We start from the raw sequence: 21,290 nt of genomic DNA, 5'->3' as shown, positions 1-21,290 counted from the left end.
TTTTTTTTTTTTTTTTTTTTTTTTTGAGACAGAGTCTCGCTATGTCGCCCAGGGTGGAGTGCAGTGGCCGGATCTCAGCTCACTGCAAGCTCCGCCTCCCGGGTTTTTACGCCATTCTCCTGCCTCAGCCTCCCGAGTAGCTGGGACTACAGGCGCCCACCACCTCGCCCGGCTAGTTTTTTGTATTTTTTAGTAGAGACGGGGTTTCACCGTGTTAGCCAGGATGGTCTCGAACTCCTGACCTCGTGATCCGCCCGTCTCGGCCTCCCAAAGTGCTGGGATTACAGGCTTGAGCCACCGCGCCCGGCCTGAGTGAGGTCTTTAACCATCTCTTCTGAAATAGTCCTGATCTCCCACCTATAGATAGCTCTTGCTGCTCCATTTCCTGATTTTTAAATTTGTTTTTTAATAAAATTTAATGATCTGTACTTATTGATGTATACTTATTGACTAGTTGTTATCTGTCTGCCCCACAGAATATAGGTTTTCAGAGAATAGGAACTTTTTATGTCTTTATCATTGCTATATCCCACTGCCCAGAATCAGTGCCTGGAACATAGTAGATCCTCTACAAATAGTGCACTTGTTAAGTGAATGAAACTGAATTAAATGAACATATATGTTATATATCCTTACTGCATTGATTGGTATATGAGAAAATTAAACAGAAGAAACTAACAGCAAGATAAGTAGTGTCCTAGACTCCAAGAAGTCTTTCCAGACTAATCCTATTCAGCATTAGAAGTACAGTCATAGGCCGGGCGGGGTGGCTCACATCTGTCATCCTAGCACTTTGGGAGGCCGAGGCGGGCGGATCACAAGGTCAGAAGTTCAAGACCACCCTGGCAAACATGGTGAAGCCCCATCTCTCCTAAAAATACAAAAATTAGATGGGCGTGGTGGTGGGCGCCTGTAATCCCAGCTACTTGGAAGGCTGAGGCAGAATCACTTGAAACCGGAAGGCGGAGGTTGCAGTCAGCCGAGATCGTGCCACTGCAGTCCAGCCTGGGCAAAAGAGTGAAACTCTGTCTCAAAAAACAAACAACAAACAAACAAAAAAAAACAAAAAAGAAAATACAAAAATTAGCCAGGCTTGATGGCGCGCACCTGTAATCCCAGCTATTTGGGAGGCTGAGGCAGGAGAATTGCTTGAATCTAGGAGGTGGAGGTTGCAGTGAGCCTAGGTCGAGGCACTGCACTCCAGCCTGGGTGACAGAGTGAGACTGTCTCAAAAAAAAAAAAGTGTAATCATTCTGAATCTCTTACTCTGCCCCTTGAGAAGACTCCCCCACCAACCTCTTTTTCAGTTTAGGTGACTCAAGCAGGGCTGACCCCACCCTGCCTCCAAGCATCAGCTTGTGTCCCAGGCACCCCATGGCCACTGTTTTTGGTTTGGGACTGGCTCATGACTCAAGCTAGGTAGCAGGCAGAGCTTTCTGTGTTAGTCTGGAAAGACTTCTTTAAGTCTAGGCTAGGACACTACTCATCTTTTTTGTTTTGTTTTGTTTTTGTTTTTGTTTTGAGACACAGTCTTGCTCTGTTGCCCAGGCTGGAGTGCAGTGGTGCGATCTCACTTCAACCTCTGCTTCCTGGGCCCATGTGTTCCTCCCGCCTCAGCCTCCCAAGTAAGTTTCCCTGGGACTTTTGCTGGAACTATAGGAAAAAGGATCAAGTCAGCCCAGTGCAGATGGTGGTCATTGTTCTACCATGCAGGGAAACCTCCCTGAGAACAAAACCACACTGATTCTAAAGCAGAGACTAGAGAGTGAGAAATAGAAAGAAAGAAACAGGGCCTGGTACAGTGGCTCTAGCCTGTAATCCCAGAATTTTGGGATGTTGAGGCAGGAGGATCGCTTGAAGCCAGAAGTTTGAGATCAGCCTGGGCAACAAAATGAGATCCTGTCCCTATTACAAAAAAAAAAAAAAAAAAAGAGAGAAGGAGAAGGAGGGGGTGGGGAAGAGGAGGAGGAGGAGTGGGTGGAGGGAAAAAAAGGAAAGGGACAGGTGGACAGTGGCCTGGTGATATCTGGGTCCCCAGCTTCAGTCCTGCCTACAGTGAGCTGTATTGTTGGGTTTTTCAGTTTATGTGAATGATTCAGCTCCTCTTGAACACAAGCAGTTTGAATTGGGTTTCTGTCACTGACAATCACAAAACACAACAAAACAAAATCATATAATGCACATTTAGCTGCATACTTTCTACTACATCGAATTTCACTTGTTTACTTAATAATATATACAGTTTTTTACCTAAGACTTATGAACATTTTTATAGTTTATAAAATAATCTTGTATTTACATATCACTCAATTTTAACACAATTATGTGAGGTAGGGCATATATTTTTTTTATTTAATAATTTTTTTTTTTTTGAAACACAGTCTCACTCTGTCACCCAGGCTGGAGTGCAGAGGTATAATCATAGCTCACTGCAACCTTGAATTCCTAGGCTCAAAGGATCCTCCTGCCTCAGCTTCCCACAGTGCTCGGATTACAGGTGTGAGCCACTGAGCCTGGCTAATTTTTTTTTTTTTTTAAAGAGATGGGGTTTCAGGCCGGGTGTGGTGGCTCACGCCTATAATCCCAGAACTTTGGGAGGCCGAGGAGGAGGAATCATGAGGTCAGGAGTTTGAGACCAGCCTGGCCAATATGGTGAAACCCCATGTCTACTAAATACAAAAATTAGCTGGGCATGGTGGTGCAAGACTGTAGTCCCAGCTACTCAGGAGGCTGAGGCAGGAGAATCGCTTGAACCCGGGAGGTGGGGGTTGCAGTGAGCCGAGATCGTGCCACTGCACCCCAGTGTGGGCGACAAAGTGAGACTCTGTCTCAAAAAAAAAAAAAAAAAGAGATGGGGTCTCACCTTATCACTCAAGCTGGAGTGAAGTACACAATCATAGTGCACTGCAGCCTTGAACTCCTGGGCTCAAGGGATCCTCCTGCCTCAGCCTCCAGAGTAGCTGGGACTATAGGAGCAGGCTACCATGCCTGGCTGATTTTTTGTTTTTTTGAGATGGGTCTTGCTCTGTCGCTCAGGCTGGAGTGCAGTGGCATGATCTTGGCTCATTGCAACCTTCACCTCCTGGGTTCAAGCGATTTTCCTCCCTCAGCCTTCTGAGTAGCTGTGATTACAGTCTTGCACCACCATGCCTGGCTAAGTTTTATTTTTATTTATTTATTTTTTGAGATAGGGTTTCACTCCCGTTGCCCAGGCTGGAGTGCAGTGGTGCGATCTCAGCTCATTGCAAACTCTGCCTCCCGGGCTCAAGTGATTATCCTGCCTCAGCCTCCCCAGTAGCTGGGACTATAGGCATGTGCCACCGCTCCCAGCTAATTTTTGTATTTTTTTTAAGAGATGAGGTCTTGCCATGTTGCCCACTTGGTCTCAAACTCCTGAGCTCAAGAGATCGGCCCACCTCAGCCTCCCAAAGTGCTGGGATTATAGGTGTGAGCCACCGCACCTGGCCTAATTTTTTATTTTTTGTAAAGATAGGATCTCACTGTGTTACCCTGGCTGGTTTTGAACTCCTGGGCTCAAGTGATCCTTCTGTCTTAGCCTCCCAAAGTGCTGAGATTATAGGTGAGAGCCACCGTGTCCAGCCAAGAAATATATTTTACAGTAACCCAGTACACACGTACACACACAGGCACACACTCTTAAAGTTGCACAAAACAACACTTACCTTAGTGCCTTTGACATTCTCTGATATTTTCTATTCTATTTTTTAAAAATTCTGACCGGGCGCAGTGGCTCACGCTTGTCATCCCAGCACTTTGGGAGGCTGAGACAGGCAGATCACAAGGTCAGGAGTTCGAGACCAGCCTGGCCAACATGGTGAAACTCCTGTCTCTACTAATAATACAAAAATTAGCTGGATGTGGTGGCACATGCCTGTAATCCCAGCTACTTGGGAGGCTGAGGCAGGAAAATTGCTTGAACCTGGGAGGTGGAGGTTACAGCGAGCCAAGATTGCGCGACTGCATTTTAGCCTGGGTGGCAGAGTAAGACTGTGTCTCGGGAAAAGAAAAAAAAATTCTGTTTTATTTCAGCACTTTAGAAGGCCAAGGCAGGTGGTTCCCTTGAGTCCTAAAGTTTGAGACTAGCCTGGTCAATATAGGGAGACCCTGTCTCTACAAAAAATAAATATACATCTGTTTTCTTGCTGTGTCCAACTCAAGAATAAAAAAAAGAAAAGAAAAGAAAAAATATACTAGTTGCAACCTACAGTTTGTTTTGTTTGTTTGTTTGTTTTGTTTGTTTTTTGCTGGAATGAAGTGGCGCCATCTCAGCTCACTGCAACCTTTGCCTCCTATATTCTAGCGATTCTCCTGCCTCAGCCTCCCAAGTAGCTGGGACTACTGGCAGCCCCCACCACACGCAGCTAACTTTTGTATTTTTAGTAGAAACAAGGTTTCACCATGTTGGCCAGGCTGGTCCCGAACTCCTGAGCTCCAGTGATCTGCCCGCCTTGGCCTCCCAAAGTGCTGGGATTATAGGCATAAACCATTGTGCCTGGCCACAATCCACAGGTTTTCTTTTTAGTTGTTTTTTTTTAGAGACAGGGTCTTGCTCTGTTTCCCAAGTTGGAGTGCATTAGCATGATCACAGTTCACGGCAGTCTTGAACTTCTGGAGTTTTCTGTTCTGTGACTACCTTATGTTGTTCTTGTCTCAATTTTTGAATGGAAGGAAATTGTTTAAGGTGTACAAGATGGAGGTGATACGGTGTGGTGGTTGAGTCTCGGCTCGTGGGTCTAACAGATTTGTGTTCAAAGCCTGGCTTTGCCACTAACTAGCTGTGTCCTTAGACAAATTATACTCTAAGTCTCAGATTCCTAATTTGCAAAATGAGAATAATAATAAATAATAGTTCCTGCCCCATTAGTTTATTATGAGGATTGTTTTTTTTGGTAGAGACATAGTCTTGCTATGTTGCCCAGGCTATTCTCAAACTCCTGGCCTCAAGTGATCTGCCTGCCTCGGCCTCCCAAAGTGCTGGGATTACAGGCATGAATTTTTGTGCCAGCCTACTATGAGGATTAATGCTTGTGAAGTGTTAAATATAGTGTTTTGTACACAATAAAAATTCAATTAATGTTGTCAGTTACTCAAGTATAAATTGGGGACGAGGAAGGCAAAAATGGAGTGTGTTTTTTGCAGACGAACAGAGGGGAGCCAGGACACAGCTCAGCTTGCTCGTGCCCAGAGAGAGTTAAGCTGCTGACCCTGAAGGCAGGGGGCATGCAACTGTGTGTGGGAGCCGGACTAAGCAGCTGCGACAGGGCAGACAGTGTGAGAAAGCTGTTGATGAGAGCTGCTGCTGAATAAAATCATATTTCACCTGTCTATGGCCCCCCAAGTGTTCTTTCTGCTCATCCATCCACTACCTCCGGACCTCAACATGACCTTTGGCATAGTCTAAACCTGACACTCATAACACAGATTTTTGAGACAGGGTCTTGCTCTGTCGCAGAGGCTGGAGTGCTCTGGCATGATCATGACGCACTGCAGTCTTGACCTCCTGGACTCAAGTGATCCTCCCACCTCAGCCTCCCAAGAAGCTAGGATGTTCCACAAGCACATTCCACTACACCCAGCTAATTTTTAAATTTTTCGTAGAGATGGGATCTCCCTATGTTGCCTAGGGTAAGAATTCCTAAACTCAAATAGGCCTTTTCCTTCTGAGACTTTAGTTCCTGGGTGATCTTACAGGTGCTTCTATTTTCCCCTCAAGTGGAACAAATTGGCCCCCAGCCCAATCTGCAGAGACAGCTTTGCCTTGGGGAATTTACCTGATGTAGAACAAAGACAGGAGACAGGCCAAGTTGTAGTTATTTGACTTTCATGATTAAGAGAGCCCTGAAGCAAAGAGACCTTTCATCTGGGTCCCGGGGCAGAAGATCCATAATTCTTTCTCCAGATTCAATGGTTGTTCTAGGTAAGAACCAGAACCACTTGCTGGAAGCCTGCCTTGACTTATTTGAATCGATTACTGCTTTTCTTTCTTTTCCATTCTAAGCTATTATGTTTTTATGGTACTAAGCAGATTTTCTTGAAAGCTACTAGAAAACTGCCTGCTACCTGAAAGCAGCAACTGTTTTCTTCTCTCTTGCTTTTTACCCCATCCCAATGCTTCTCTTTTGCGGCTTGTTATCTAAGTTATTTCCCTGAGGCAAAATTTCCCCATTCTTTCAGCTCCCCTCCTCCCAGATTGAGAAATTCTAGGCTTGCCCTGGACTTCTCTTTTTAGTCTCTGGGTTTTTTTCCTTTCTTTTTCTTTTTCATCAGGCACCAAGTCCGGAGTTTGCGTGGCTCTGATGTCTGCCCGTGGATCACTGATTGACCAGGCTGAAGCCAGCGGGTCCTTTAGATCCCTAGGGATAAAAGAGCAGGCAGCATTTCCACCCACGCTCTGAGACTCCTCATAATTGCATCAGTGCTGCACGTACCTATGCGGAAAATACAAGTGGACTGTCAGGCTTGGGGTTAATGGTTTCACCTCACGTCTCAGAGGAGCAGAGTCCTAGTGCACCTGTGGAGCCTGAACCAGCTTCACTCCAAGAGGAGCAGAGAAGGGAAGCAATTTATCTTACTCCACCCCTTTCAACCACTGGCACTCACAGGTTTGCCACCTGCTCTTGCTCTTGCCAAATGGTACAGAGATGAAATCTTAGAATAAAAGTTTTTGAACTCAATACATTATTAATTAATATCTAGGAGTGGCAGATATATAATGCTTCTCTTTTCACGACAGGTCAAAGATGAAATCTGATTAGGCTTTGGAGGGCGTGGTTTGCCTCTTGAAAGTCCTTGCCAGTCTTTAGAAAGCTGTGTTGCTTAGAGCACCCAAAAGTGCCCTTATCTAACTGAGGGAGGCGCACTTGTCTTCATATATAGAGGCAGGAGCTGGCATTGGGAAAGTCAAACTAGTTCTGCACCATGAGGAAGAAGCAGCTTAAGACGGAGGCAGCGCCACACTGTGAGCTAAGTAAGTAGCCCAGGGAAGCTGCCCAGCTGAGCAGACCTGAAAGGGTGACAAGTACAGCTCTAGCAATTTTATTTTCTAGTTATAATAGAAGTTCCCAAAGGAAAGGTTCTGGTTTGGAGGAACTTCATCAAACCTTTCTGAAACTCCAAAGATGTACTGTAGCGAGAATCTCAGAACTAATTTGTGTATTTTCTTTTTTCTCCAGGAGAAATTCTGTATGAAAAACAACCTGCTCCAGGAAGGCAAGCCCCTCCCCGCCTTTTTTTTTTAGTCCCCGAGTTTGTTTTTACGTTGCACTTTATTTGAATTTTTCTCTTGGCCGTTCACACTCCTTTCCTCATTTCTCAGACTTTCTTACTAATGAAATTTTCTCCTAGCCGTTTTTACGTGAATAAAGAAGCTCCGTTACCTTTAATGCTGTAAGCAGTGCGGGGGGTCGGGGAGTGAGGGTGGCGGGATAATCTAATGTTTTTGGTGGCTGTAAACGACATTGTAGAAAATTACGGTGATTTGTTAGGCCATTTATTCCCTCTTCACCAGTCTGGCAGTCATCTTCAGAACAAAAGAAGGCGTGAGGCTGAAACTGGGGATAGAGTGGGATTGCTTTGGTAGGTAGGATAAAGTCTGGGGAGAATCGAGGCAACTGGGCGAGAAGGAGGAAAACAATTCGCTGCGGAGGCTTGGGAGGACACCGGAGGCGGTGGAACTGGCTGCACTAGCTGATGTGTCGCGGTTCCTCCCAGGTGTGGGGTGCTCTTGGTGGGGCAGCAGATACTATGATGTGGCTCTTGGGGCGCGAGGAAATGTTCCTGTCAGGTGGCTATACTTTCTTTTTGAGACAGGGTTTTGCTGTCACCCAGGCTGGAGTGCAGTGGCACGACCTTGTCTCACCACAGCCTCCCCCTCACAGGCCCAAGTGATCCTCCCACCTCAGCCTCCCGAGCAGGTGGGACCACAGGCGGGCGCCATGATGCCTGGCTAATTTTTTTTTCTTTTTTTGAGACGGAGTTTTCGCTCTTGTTTCCGACGCTGGAGTGTAACGGCGCCATCTCGGCTCACCGCACCTCCGCCTCCCGGGTTCAAGCGATTCTCCGCCTCAGTCTCCCGAGTAGCTGGGATTACTGGCATGAGCCACCACGCCCCGCTAATTTTGTATTTTTAGTAGAGACGGGGTTTTTTCATGTTGGTCAGGCTGGTCTCAAACTCCCGACCTCAGGTGATCCGCCCGCCTCGGCCTCCCAAAGTGCCGGGAGTACAGGCGTGAGTCACCGCGCCCGGCCTTTGCCTGGCTAATTTTAAAATTTTTTGTAGAGACCGAGTCTCACTTTGTTGCCCAGGCTGGTCTCGAACTCCTGGACTCAAGTGATCCTCCCGCCTCGGTCTCTCAAAGTGCTGGTCATTACAACTGTGAGCCTCCGCGCCTGGCCTGGCTACCCTTTACAGGATAGAGCTATACCTCGTAGCTTGTCTGTCAGTACCTAACGTGGCGCCACGGCGAACTAGGGCAGGAATCTTAACTGTCCCCAGACTGCTAGCGGACGGGAGCTCCCCAGCCCACGGGCTGTGTGGTTCTGGCCAGAGCAAGCAGCAACTATGCAGCATGCAGCTCCCGCTGGGGGCCCCAGAGGCCGCCCCATCCAGACTCCGCGTGGGCGGAGCCTCGGTCCTCAGTCGGCGGGCCACGCGTCCCGGCCGCTGCGGGGACTCCAACCAATAGGGATGTGCGGCTGCTGTCCTATCGGCCAATCGCGGGGAGGGGAGGGCGTTGGCCAGCTTGGCGCTGGCTCCCGGAATATGGAGCCGTCAGCTCGGGGGCGGCGTGTCAGGTGGTTGCGGACCTGGTAAGGTGAGGGGAAGGCAAGGTCAGGGGTCACGGATTCTGCTCGCGGACAGGGAGGGGCGCGGGGCGGCTCGAGGGCCCGTGTCGGGGGTCAGGTCCGGGACTAGGATGCGAAACCGGCTCGCCGTGCGGGGCTGTGAGGGGAGGTGTGGGCAGGGAGGGCCTCAGGCCCGGAGTCCAGGACTGATGGAGCAGCGACATTCAGAGGAAGACCCAAAGATGGGGGCAGGGAGGGAACGCCGACGGTCGCGGGGGTCTCGCCCCTTCCCCGCCGCGGCCTAGGACACATGGCCCAACTCCCAGCTGCACCGGATGGCGCGCCGGCCCGTGGTCGGGGTGCGCTGACCAGCTTCGACGCCGTGAAAGAGGCCGACCGGCACAGGGCAAGGTCTCTCGGGGCCTCCTTGTCGGCGCCGCAGGGGGCCGGGCTGCTTTCCGGGGCCTCCCGCCGCCCCGCTTCAACAAAAGACTCATTATAGCCTAACCGACTTCCAGGGAGCGCCTTCTGTGTGAATAGCCTGCATAGGCGGCTCCGTGGTTGTGGGTAGATTGGTTTTAAGGCTGTTTGTGCAGCTCTCAGGGACCCTCTGGATTCCAGGCTCCAATGAGCAGGGTTTTTCTGCAGGGGAATATTGCACATATGTAAGTGGGCTGGATGGCTCTCCCAGCCGTTGGTTTCATGTGTCCCCACTTTTAAAGCTACCGCTTAAATGTGACATCTCTTGCAAAAGCAAAAATTATCTGGAAGGAGAGTTTGCAAGGAGAGATAGGCTTCTAAAAACTCACTGGCCCCAATTTTAGTCACTGTTGGTGAAAACTGGAGAAGCTATGTATACATTGACTTCTGGAACCCGAAGCCTCACCAGTTCGCATAATTTCTTGGCTTTGTAAATCTTTGAACAAGTTGTTTGCCTCTTTGTTCTTTTGTTCCACGTACTTAAAATGGGGATTGATAATATCAATCTTAGAGGATTGTTGGTATGAAATTAGTTAATAAACAACAAAGTACTTAGAACAGTTCCTGACGTGGAGTTTTTGTTATTGTTACCTTCTTTCCCCTCAACACTTCTAAAGAATTCTAACCTTATTACTTACTCTTTGCTCAGAGTATCATGACCTATCACCAGGGAACCCGCCGGCCTATACTTTCCATTGACATGATTAACTTTGATCTGAGGGTATAGTGTAGTTACAAGTGACTAAAGGATTTCTGCTGCGTGTTTGTTTTATTAAATACGGTTGGAAACTGTCATTATACTAGGTCATTTATGGTGATACCTGTGTTAGGTAAATGAAACCTGAGACCTTCGGTTGTTTATTTTTTCATTGGACAATAGTTCATTGACAGTCTTGCTTGGCCCACGCAGTTTATTTTGGAGCCAGTACTAAAAAGTCCATGATTGCAGCATACTTGGTTTCTCATGTTTCCGGAACGGCAGCAGTGGGACTCGGGAGGGGAATTTCTGGGTAGCCTGGCAGCACTTCTTGTTAAGGAATGGGGAAACTTCTTATGAATCTAATCTTACTCTACTGTTAGGAAATCAGCAGTGGTCCCTTGGATTACTCTACAAAGCTAGTAAGCAGCTTTGGTTCCGTTATGATTCAGTGAAAGTTAGAGAATTATATCTACAAAGTAGGATCTTTTGATACAGAGTTTCGCTCTTGTTGCCCAGGCTGGAATGCAATGGCGCGATCTCGGCTCACTGCAACCTCTGCCTCCTGGGTTCAAGCGATTCTCCTGCCTTAGCCTCCTGATGCCCGGCTAATTTTTTTTTTTTTTTTTTTTTTTTGGTATTTTTAGTAGAGACGGGGTTTCACCATGTTGGCCAGGCTGGTCTGGAACTCCTGACCTCAAGTGATCCACCTGCGTCGGCCTCCCAAAGTGCTGGGATGGCGTGAGCCACTGGACCCTGCCGGATCTTTCTTGTTTGACTTTCAGTGCTAAGTATTTGGGTGAGTGTTGTTGAATCAAAGACATCTTTATTCTCTGCCTCCTCACCATGCACATACATACAAATGTCTGCTGACAGATTTCTGTCCTTCCTATGACCTTAAAAAGCCCTCTCATATTCTCGTGATGCTATCTGGGATACTCCAGTGGAAGACTGCTTTGTCTTCTAATTCTTACCTTCAAGGAAGCTGCTATTCATACACATAGCATTATTAGGAACTAGTCAGAAAATGAGAAACTTTATGAAAAAAAAATTGCTTACTGCAGCAGTATGCTGGCCAAATTTAGTTGAAGTGCAGATGATATAAGTTTAGTTGTTTAGTTTGGGAATAAGAGAGTTCAAGACTTTTTTTCTTTCCCCAAGACAAGGTCTGGCTCTGTAACCCAGGCTGGAGTACAGTGGCATGATCATAGCTCACTGCAGGGTTGACCTTCCAGGCTCAAGTGATCCTCCTGCCACAGCCTCCCTAGTAGCTGGGAGTACAGGTGCATGCCACCACCCCTGACTAATTAAAAAAATTTTTTTGTGAAGATGGAGTCTCACTAGGTTTCCCAGGCTGTCTTGAGCCCATGAGTGCCAGCCACAGTGCCCAACCAGTTTAATACTTCTTTAGGATTTAAAGTTGGAAGTTGGCCTGGTGAGAGTGAAGGACAATGTCTTTGAAATCTGTTTTTGCCGAAGAGGCATGGGAGTGACACCTTTAAAGAACTGAGTGTGTTTGAGGCAGAAAGGGAAGTCTACTGCCCTAATATTGTCATTATTATCATCTCTATGAGGCTCTGTAGTTTGAGTAAAACATTCTGGGAAAAAAGGTAGGGGCATTTGAATGAGCGGAATGTAATGGATTAGAAGATGCAGACCGTGTCTCACTTACTGGCTGCCATTTATTCTTTATTTTTATTTTTTGGAGACAGGGTGTTGCTCTCTTGCCAGGCTGGAGTACAGTGGTGCAATATTGGTTCACTGCAACCTCCACGTCCCAGGCTTAAGCGATCCTCCCACTAGAGCCTCCTGAGTTGCTGGGACTACAGGCTTGCGCCACCACGCTTAGCTAATTGTTAATTTTTTTGTAGAGTTGAGTTCTCACTATATTGCCCAGGCTGGTCTTGAACTCCTAGGCTCAAGCAGTCCTGCCTTGGCCTCCCAAAGTGCTGGGATTACAGCCATGAGCCACTGTTGCCCAGCCTTGCCATTTATTCTTTTTATAATTTAACAAACATTTAATGAGCAATTTACATTAATTGGCCCCTTGAGACACAAAGAAGAGCCTTCCAGGCATCATCAGGAATATTCTAGATACAATAAAATGACATGTATATAATAAAGTATATTGTAATGAAATCATAATGGAATATAAAACAATTGGCCAGGAATGACCAAAATATATTTATTGCCTAACTTCTCTTCCACTTCTAATTTCAAGTTAAAGTAATTTATATTTTTTGGCATAAGGAACAAATTAGGGTTTTTAGTCTTGTTCTGGTGCCTATTGCCGGTAAGTCATTTTGTATGAGGTTTGTGTTTGTTTTGGTCTCATCTGTACTAAGCTGATAGCTGTTAAAACTCCTAGGAAATGAAAGAAGAAAGCTACAAGTTAATTATTAAAACTTTACCAGGTTTCAAAGAGCAAAAGGAGGCTTGTTAAAGGCTGGAGAATCTGGTAGTATATGTTGTCTTAATTTTTCTTTGCTTTTAGGAAAAGAAACTTTGAGGACAATGTTTACTTAAAGTTGTTAAGGTCAATCTGCATCATTTGGGAGCCAATATCCATCATTAGGAAAAATGGGTTGAATGTAATCTAATGAAAATTCTTCATATATGTCAGAGAAAAGCTACTTAAGTGTGAAGGCAAAACATATTTTCTGAGGCAAGAAGTAGGTATAGTCTGGTTTAATAGGGGATTTTCTTTTTTTGAAAAAAGTAATTTTTTTTTTTAATAGAGACTGGGTTTCTCACTCTGTTGCCCAGGCTGGTCTCAAACTTCTGGGCTCACGCAATCCTCCCGCCTCAGCTTCCCAAAGTGCTAAGGGATTACAGGTGTGAGCCACCATGGCCAGTCTAATAGGGAATTTTCTTATTCAAGTAGAAAGGGGTCTTTGAAATTGTCCACAGAGCTTGGCATTTTGTTCCACGATAGAGGTGTCAGATCAGGAGGCCAGGTTTGTCCCCCAAAAGGAAACGCACTGCTGTAAACTTCTGGTTAGGAGGAAGTTCAGAGGAAGCTCACCCTGTGAGAGCTGGGAAGAACAAACACAAAGCTATAGTCACTGGAAGTAAGACTTTAGTGACCCTGACTTGTGAGCATTCAGGGAGATTTGGAAGCTGGTTAAACCTCAACAGCACTGATGGGAGAGAGTGAAGAGTTGTATTTAATGGGTACCAGCCCCTTCCAATTCTGATGTCTCTGGTTGATGTGTGATATTTTTGTTGAAAAGATAAGTACTCCTTGACAGCCTGGCCACATTTCTCCCAACTGTTATCGTTTTTGACACCCAGGCAGCTGGTTTCATTATCAACTGTACTATTCCTCCCTACATCTTCCTCCCCACTCCTCTTCTTCCTTCCTAACATTTTCTCCACTTTCTCTTTTTCTTTTTTCTTTATCTTAAGATGGTCTCAATGTCACGTTTTTCATTCAGCTACAAAACAGACTTAGAAGTCCAGCTCAGATGAGAAACAGCAAATTTGGTGTTGAGTTGAAGTTGTGGTTGTCTTTTTTTTTTTGAGACAGAGTCTCACTATGTCACCCAGACTGGAGTGCAGTGGCATGATCTCAGCTCACCGCAACCTCCGCTTCCCAGGCTCAAGCGATTCTCCTGCCTCAGCCTCTCAAGTAGCTGGGATTACAGGCGCGTGCCGCTACTATCTGGCTAATTGTTGTATTTTTAGTAGAGATGGGGTTTCACCATGTTGGCCAGGCGGGTCTTGAACTCCTGACCTCAAATGATCCACCTCCCTAAGTCTCCCAAAGTGCTGGCATTATAGGCGTGAGCCACTGTGCCTGGCCCAAAATTGTGGTTTTCCAAATTACATAGGATGTCTCCAATTTTGAGATTATTATTAGGGCATGCAAAGTACGCTTTGGTATCTGTAAAGAATTGGTTCCAGAACCTCACTCACACGCATACCAAAATCCTGGGATGATGCTTAAGTCCCCATAAAATGGCGTAGTATTTGCATTTAACCTATGTACATCGTCCCATGTACTTAAAAATCACCTCTAGATTAGTTATATCAATTATAATCTCCCACTTCCCACTTTTTCTTTAGACAGGGTCTTGCTTTGTCATCCAGGCTGGAGTGTAGTGGTGCAATCACGGTTCGCTGCAGCTTTGACTTCCTGGGCTCAAGAGATCCTCCCACCTTAGCCTCCTGAGTAGCTGGGACTACAGACGTGTGGCCATCACACATGGCTAATTTTTAAATTTTTTGTAGAGACAGTGTCTCACTGTGTTGCCCAGGCTGGTCTCAAATTTCTGGGCTGCCTCAGCCTCCCAAAGTGCTGGGAGCTGTGAGCAACTGCGCTGGGCCTATAATACTTAATACAATGTAATTGCTGTGTAAATAATTGTTTTGTATTATTTAGGGAATAATAACAAGAAAAAATGGTGTGTATGTTCAGTACAGGCACAAGCAACCATTTTTAACCCCCAGATCTTTTTGATTTGCAGTTGTTTGAAACCACAAATGTGGAACCCAGGGTTACAGAGGCCTGACTGTATCTCAGTGGCCATTATGCCAGAGAGAGAGAGACTGGTTCATGTTAAGCGCATTGTATAATAGCAGCACTGTTTGTACTTTATAAACTGGGTGTGTTTGTGTGGCTTTTGGTTGAAGATATTCTAGTATTACCCACTTGAATAGAGAGGATTAGAGTTTTGAGGCCTTTTTCTAAAACGAATGCTTACCACAGGGGCTTTTCACTGTTTACCATGAAGTACACATAATCAGTCTTCAACCTGACTTTTTTTCTAGGTATCATTTTATATCAAATTCATTTTAATAAGAGAAAAACAGGATAAACTTACTCCAATGTAAAAAATAATACCTCACTTGAGCCCAGGAGTTTGAAACCAGCCTGGGTAACATAGCAAGACCCCACCTTTACAAAAAAATAAAAAGTCAGCTGTGGTGATACATGCCTGTAGTCTCAGCTACTTGGGAGGCTGAGGTGAGAGAATCGCTTGAGCCTAGGATTGTGCAACTGCACTCTAGCCTGGGAGGCTGGAAATATGTAAATAATTGTTCTGTAAGACCCTGTCTCAAAACATAAGATAAAAAACAATACCAGACTTTACACGTTCAAGAACAATTTGGAAATTCACATGCCTATTCTAAGCTGTTTATTTCCCCACACCTCGAATGGGAGCAGATTGAGTTTTAGAACTAATTGGGCTGGGCACGGTGGCTCCTACCTGTAATCCCAGCCCTTTGGAAGGCTGAGGTGGATGGATCCCCTGGCCCCAGGAGTTCAAGACCAGCCTGGGCAACATGGTGAAACCATGTCTCTACAACAAATGCAAAAATTGGTGGGGCATGGCGCATGCCTCTAGTCCCAGCTACTAGGGAGGCTGAGGCGGGAGGATCACTTGAACCCAGGAGGTTGAAGCTACAGTGAGCTGAGACCATGCCCACAGCACTCCAGCGTGGGCAACAGAGAGCAAGACCCTATCTCAAACAAACAAACAAATAAACAAACTAAAAAACTAATTGGATGGATATTTTTAATAGAAGACTCACAAAATGTTGCTTCATCATGACCTACAATGGAAAAATAGAGGAAGAGTAATAATCTCTTATTTTAAAAAAGTGATAATAACCTTCCTCATTAAAATACATAGGGTTCAGAAAATAATTAGCTCTGTTTGAACTGCTAGAATATTTCAAAAAGTTTTGTTGACTCTCAGTCATCCAAATGGCAGGAGCCCACCTTCATGAAGAGCGCCTGGTACAACAAGGTGTTGTATTAATAATACAGTAATGGTTCAGTAGAACTGTCAAGTACTTTGGCCTTGAAATAGACCATTAGGGAAAAGAGAATTTTAGAAGAATCTAGAAACCTTTTCATTTTCTTTAGGACAAATAGAATTTTGAAAAGATCAGAATTATTTGTTATTCTCTAATAAACACTTTGGGTGTCACTAAGCCTTGATGTGTGCACCTAGCAGTTTCTCTTTTGTCACTAGCATGTCTCTGGCACTGAACAGTGCCTAAGGAAGAATGAACTGAACAGTGTCAAGAGGAAGAGGTGGCTTTGCCATGTAGCTTGAACACATTCTTGCTAGCATTTATTTCATCAGTTACTTCCATGTAGACACCTTTTTGGCTGATTCTGTGAAAGTTCTTTCCGTATTTAATGTTGTCTTTGATTTTATTGAGGTGAGGAAGGTGATGAAAAAAAGGAGGAAAGAATTAACGGACTGTATTTAAAAACATTCCTCTCTAAACCTTACAATTAATTTTCGGGAGACCTTTTCAGCTGTAAGACTGGTGAGATAGTTTTGTGTACCTTTATTCTCTATAGGGGAATTTTATACAAAAACGAATGATTTCAAACCCAAACTGTTTATTTATTTATGACAGAGTCTTGCTCTGTAGCCTAGGCTGGGGTGCCCTGATCACGGCTCACTGCAGTCACAACCTCTCAGGCTCAAGCAGTCTGTCCACCTCAGTCTCCCAAGTAGCACGCACCACCACGCCCAGCTAATTTTTGTATTTTTTTTGTACGGATGGGGTTTTGCCGTGTTGCCCAGGCTGGCATCGAACTCTGCTCGCCTCGGCCTTCCAAAATGCTAGGATTACAGGCTTGAGCCACTGCACTCGGCCTAAACTTTGGTTTTAACCGTAGATTAAAAAAAAATGTTTAAGTTGTATATATTAATATTCAGTATTTCAAAGTTTCTTAGGGGCAGTTTTTATTTTATTTTATTTTTGAGATGGAGTCTTGCTCTGTTCCCCAGGCTGGAGTGCAGTGGCATGATCTCGGCTCACTGCAACCTCCACCTTCCAGGATCAAGTGATTCTCCTGCCTCAGTCTCCCAGTAGCTGGGATTACAGGCACCCACTACCACGCCTGGCTAATTTTTGTATTTTTAATAGAGATGGGGTTTCGTCATGTTGGCCAGGACAGTCTCGAACTCCTGACCGTAAGTGATCCACCGCCTCAGCCTCCCAAAGTGCTGGGATTACAGGCATGAAGCACCCTGCCTGGCCAGGGGCAGTTTTTTTTTTTTTTTTTTTTTTTGAGACGGAGTCTCGCTCTGTCGCCCAGGCTGGAGTGCAGTGGCCAGATCTCAGCTCACTGCAAGCTCCGCCTCCCGGGTTTACGCCATTCTCCTGCCTCAGCCTCCCGAGTAGCTGGGACTACAGGCGCCCGCCACCTGGCCCGGCTAAGTTTTTGTATTTTTTAGTAGAGACGGGGTTTCACCGTGTCAGCCAGGATGGTCTCGATCTCCTGACCTCGTGATCCGCCCGTCTCGGCCTCCCAAAGTGCTGTGATTACAGGCTTGAGCCACCGCGCCCGGCCTAGGGGCAGTTTTTAAAACAGGTTTGGGCTACCCAAATTGTTCTTCTAGAGTTCTTATAAATGCTAAGCGAATATACAGAATTACTGTTAATTAGATGTTAGAATTTATTATAGCTAGTATGTGTTTTGGGGGGTAACTTAATTTTCATGTAATTTCAAACTTGCAGAAAAGTTGTAAGAGTGGTACCAAGGAATGGATGATTTCAAGAAAATGTGGTAAGAGTAATGACAGTGGTAAGCAGTGGGTGCCTTCAGGGAATGTGGAGAAGCCACTTAAGCCAAATTAAGGAGTCAGGAATGCTTTTCTGAGAGGGGATTTTTAATATTTTGCATTTAGGTGGCACTAAAACAAACTAGTAGTAAGTTAGACTGAAGGCAGTAAATACCTGCCAACTAGACAGCTGTAGACTTCTGATTATCTATTGCAGAAGCTTTATCAGAGAGTTCAACTGAACATCCCTAAAGTGTTTGTTGAGAAGCTGAGTGAATCTATATGACCTTGACATTTTTTAAAAGGCAAATAATACATGTACCTGGTAAAACTTTTTTTTATGTGCATAAGGTATACAGTGTGTATTCAGTGAGAGGTTTTCCTTTCACATGACCTCATTTGGGCTCTCCTACTCCTTCCTTCTCGCAAGGGATGGCCTTTATTACCAGTTTTTGGTGTGTCCTTTGGGGATTGTATGTGTACGTGTGTGTTTTCTCATTTTTCTTTTTGCTACATACATGATAACATGCTGCTCAACAAATTGGTTTTTTGACTTGACAACATATAATATTTTAGAGATTGTTTCCTATCAATACGTGATAGATCATCTTATTTATAGTGGTTGCATGGTATTGTGTCCAATGAATGTGCATGGTTTATTCAACCAGTCCTCTACTAATATTGAGGTTGTTTACAGTCTTTTCATACTACAAACAATGCTGTGGGAAATATCCTTGTACATATTTCGTTGATGAATACTTTTTGCTTTTTTTTTTTTTAAGAATACATTTTTAGGAGTAAAATTGCTAGATCAAAGAATATGTAGACTTTTGAAAGTTTAGACAGAAAATAAAATTTTGTTAACATTTTTATCTTGTAAAACAGTCTTACAACATTTTTTTTTTTTTTGAGACAGGGTCTTGCCTTGTCATCCAGGCTGGAGTGCAGTGGCCTGATCACCACTCACTGCAGCCTTGACCTTCTGGACTCAGGTGATCCTCCCACCTTAGCCTCCCGGGACTACAGATGCCCACCACCACAGCCAACTAATTTTTTTTTTTTTTTTTTTTTTTTTTTTTTTTTTTTTTTTTGAGACAGTGTTTTGCTCTTGTCACCCAGGCTGGAGTGCAGTGGCACGATATCTGCTCACTGCAACCTCCACTTCCCGGGTTCAAGTGATTCTCCTGCCTTAGCCTGCCCAGTAGGTGGGATTACAGGCGTTCACCACCACACCCGGCTATTTCTTTTTTTTTTGAGATGGTGTCTCGCCCTGCCGTCCAGGCTGGAGTGCAATGGTGCGATTGCGGCCCACTGTAACCTCCACCTCCCAGGTTCAAGTGAATCTCCTGCCTCAGCCTCCTGAGTAGCTGGGATTACAGGTGCGTGCCACCATGCCCGGCTAATTTTTGTATCTTTAGTAGAGACAGGGTTTCACCATCTTGGCCAGGCTGGTCTCGAGCTCTTGACCTCATGATCTGCCCGCCTCAGCCTCCCAAAGTGCTGGGATTACAGCCATGAGCCACTGTGCCTAGCTTTAATTTTTGTATTATTAGTAGAGATGGGGTTTCAACATGTTGGCCAGGCTGGTCTCAGACTCCTGACCTCAGGTGGTCCACCTGCCTCAGCCTCCCAAAGTGCTGGGATTACAGGTGTGAGCCACCGTGTCCGGCCTCCACCTAGCTAATTTTTGTATATTTTGTAGAGATGGAGTTTCACTATGTTGCCCAGGCTGGTCTTGAACTCCTGGGCTCAAGCGATCCGCCTGCCTTCGCCTCCCAAAGTGTTAGGATTACAGGCATGAGCAACTACAGCTAGCCAGTCTTACAACTTTTGTTAGAGAATGGGATAAAATAGGCTGGGTGCGGTGGCTCACGCCTGTAACCCTAGCGCTTTGGGAGGCTGAGATGGGTGGATCGCTTGAGCTCAGGAGTTTGAGACCAGCCTGGGCAACATGGTGAAACCTCATCGCAATAAAAAATACAAAATTAGCCAGGCATATTGGCATGTGCCTGTAGTCCCAGCTACTCAGGAGGCTGAGGTGGGAGGATTGAGGGGGGCGGAACACGAGGTCAGGAGATTGAGACCATCTTGGCCAACATGGTGAAACCCTGTCTTTACTAAAAATACAAAAATTAGCTGGGCATGGTGGCACGCACCTGTAATCCCAGCTACTAGGGAGGCTGAGGCAGGAGAATGGGATAAAATAGTCATATTACATTTAACCATGAGTGCCATTTTTTTTTCTGTCGATTGCTGTTCAATAGGAAGAAACTTAATGGGTTTAAGAGAAGGTGACACTTTATGGTTAGGGGTGAGCTAGAATATCAAACCAGTATTAATCGTAATTGTGATGGTTACTTATCAAAGTGTTGCTGGGTTGATTCTGGCTGCTTGTGTCCTAACTCTGGATCTTTTCCCTAATGTGACAAAGTAACTGAAACAACCTGGTGCTACAGCCCTGGAGAGCAAAACTGTCTTAACATTAACTTACTGCTTCCATATGGGTCATAAATTTTCATGGAGACTTAAATGCTATGCATAACTGGCCTGGCCCTTTCTATTCCCTCCCTAGTTTTTTTTTTTTTTTTAATTATTTAATTATTTATTTTTTATGAAATGGAGTCTTGCTCTGTTGCCCAGACTGGAGTGCAGTGGCACGATCTCGGCTCACTGCAACCTCCGCCTCCCAGGTTTAAGCGATTCTTCTGCCTCAGCCTCCCGAATAGCTGGGATTAGAGGCGTGCGCTACCATGCCCAGCTAATTTTATATTTTCAGTAGAGATGGGGTTTCTCCATGTTGGTCAGGCTGTTCTTGAACTCCTGACCTCAGGTGATCCGCCTGCCTCAGCCTCCCAAAGTACTGGGATTACAGGTGTGAGCCACTGCGCCCGGTCCCTCCCTAGTTTTATTAATTTTTTTTTTTTTTTTTTTTTGAGACGGAGTTTTACTCTGTCACCCAGGCTGGAGTGCAGTGGCACGATCTTGGCTCACTGCAATCTCCACCTCCTGGGTTCAAACGATTCTCATGCCTCAGCCACCCCGGTAGTTAGAATTACAGGCACCTGCCACCACGCCTGGCTAATGTTTGTATTTTTGGTAGAGATGGGGTTTCACCCATGTTGGCCAGGCTGGTCTTGAACTCCTGACTTCAGGTGATCCGCCCACTTCAGCCTCCCAATGTGGTGGGATTAGAGACGTGAGCCACCATGTCTGACCCCAAGCCCAAGTTTTATTCTGTAGGCACTGTAATGAAACATGTAGTTCGCTGACTAAAAGCTTTGTTGAAAAGGCCGGAATCTAGAATTTGTTTTCTTTCTTGAAATAATTCATTCTTGAGATTTCAGAGAGAAGTGAAACTTTTTGTATTTGAACAGCTCTGTATGTACTTGGTATAGGAATGAACTTAGAATACCACTAATAATTATGTAACTTTTTTTTTTTTTTTTTGAGAGGAGTCTCGCTCTGTCGCCCAGGCTGGAGTACAGTGGCGCAATCTCAGCTCACTGCAAGCTTCATCTCCCAGGTTCACGCCATTCTCCTGCCTCAGCCCCCCGAGTAGCTGGGACTACAGGCGCCCGCCACGCCCGGCTAGTTTTTTGTATTTTTAGTAGAGACGGGGTTTCACTGTGTTAGCCAGGATGGTCTCGATCTCCTGACCTCATGATCCACCCGCCTTGGCCTCCCAAAGTGCTGGGATTACAGATGTGAGCCACCGCACCCGGCCAATTATTTAACATTTTATCATGAAATATTTCTGTCTAAAAATATTTGCA

General features: G+C 45.4%; 2 protein-coding genes across 7 annotated transcripts in view; one reads left to right on the top strand and one right to left on the bottom strand.

Annotated features, from left to right (window-relative positions):
* DAZAP2 (DAZ associated protein 2) overlaps positions 1–21,290 on the bottom strand; it is a 426,196-nt gene that overhangs the window by 218,088 nt on the left and 186,818 nt on the right. The window lies entirely within an intron of this gene.
* Positions 4,102–21,290, top strand: part of SLC11A2 (solute carrier family 11 member 2) — a 51,664-nt gene continuing 34,475 nt past the window's right edge. For 2 of the 6 annotated variants that reach the window (XM_050748731.1, XM_050748727.1), the window contains exon 1: positions 8,720–8,829. Coding sequence is in view for 2 of the 6 variants with exons in the window: in XM_050748725.1 (XP_050604682.1) it covers positions 6,940–6,988 (49 nt within the window). In the remaining 4 variants the exon portion in view is untranslated. Of the gene's footprint in view, positions 6,989–8,719; positions 8,835–9,242; positions 10,782–21,290 lie in introns of those variants that run through there. The other 4 variants (XM_050748725.1, XM_050748726.1, XM_050748728.1 and 1 more) reach the window with 4 other exon arrangements.

The sequence above is a fragment of the Macaca thibetana genome, chromosome 11, assembly GCF_024542745.1.
Source record: "Macaca thibetana thibetana isolate TM-01 chromosome 11, ASM2454274v1, whole genome shotgun sequence".
Lineage (NCBI taxonomy): Eukaryota > Metazoa > Chordata > Mammalia > Primates > Cercopithecidae > Macaca > Macaca thibetana.
The sequence above is the reverse complement of the archived record's forward strand: the minus strand, read 5'-3'. Positions and strand labels throughout refer to the sequence as shown.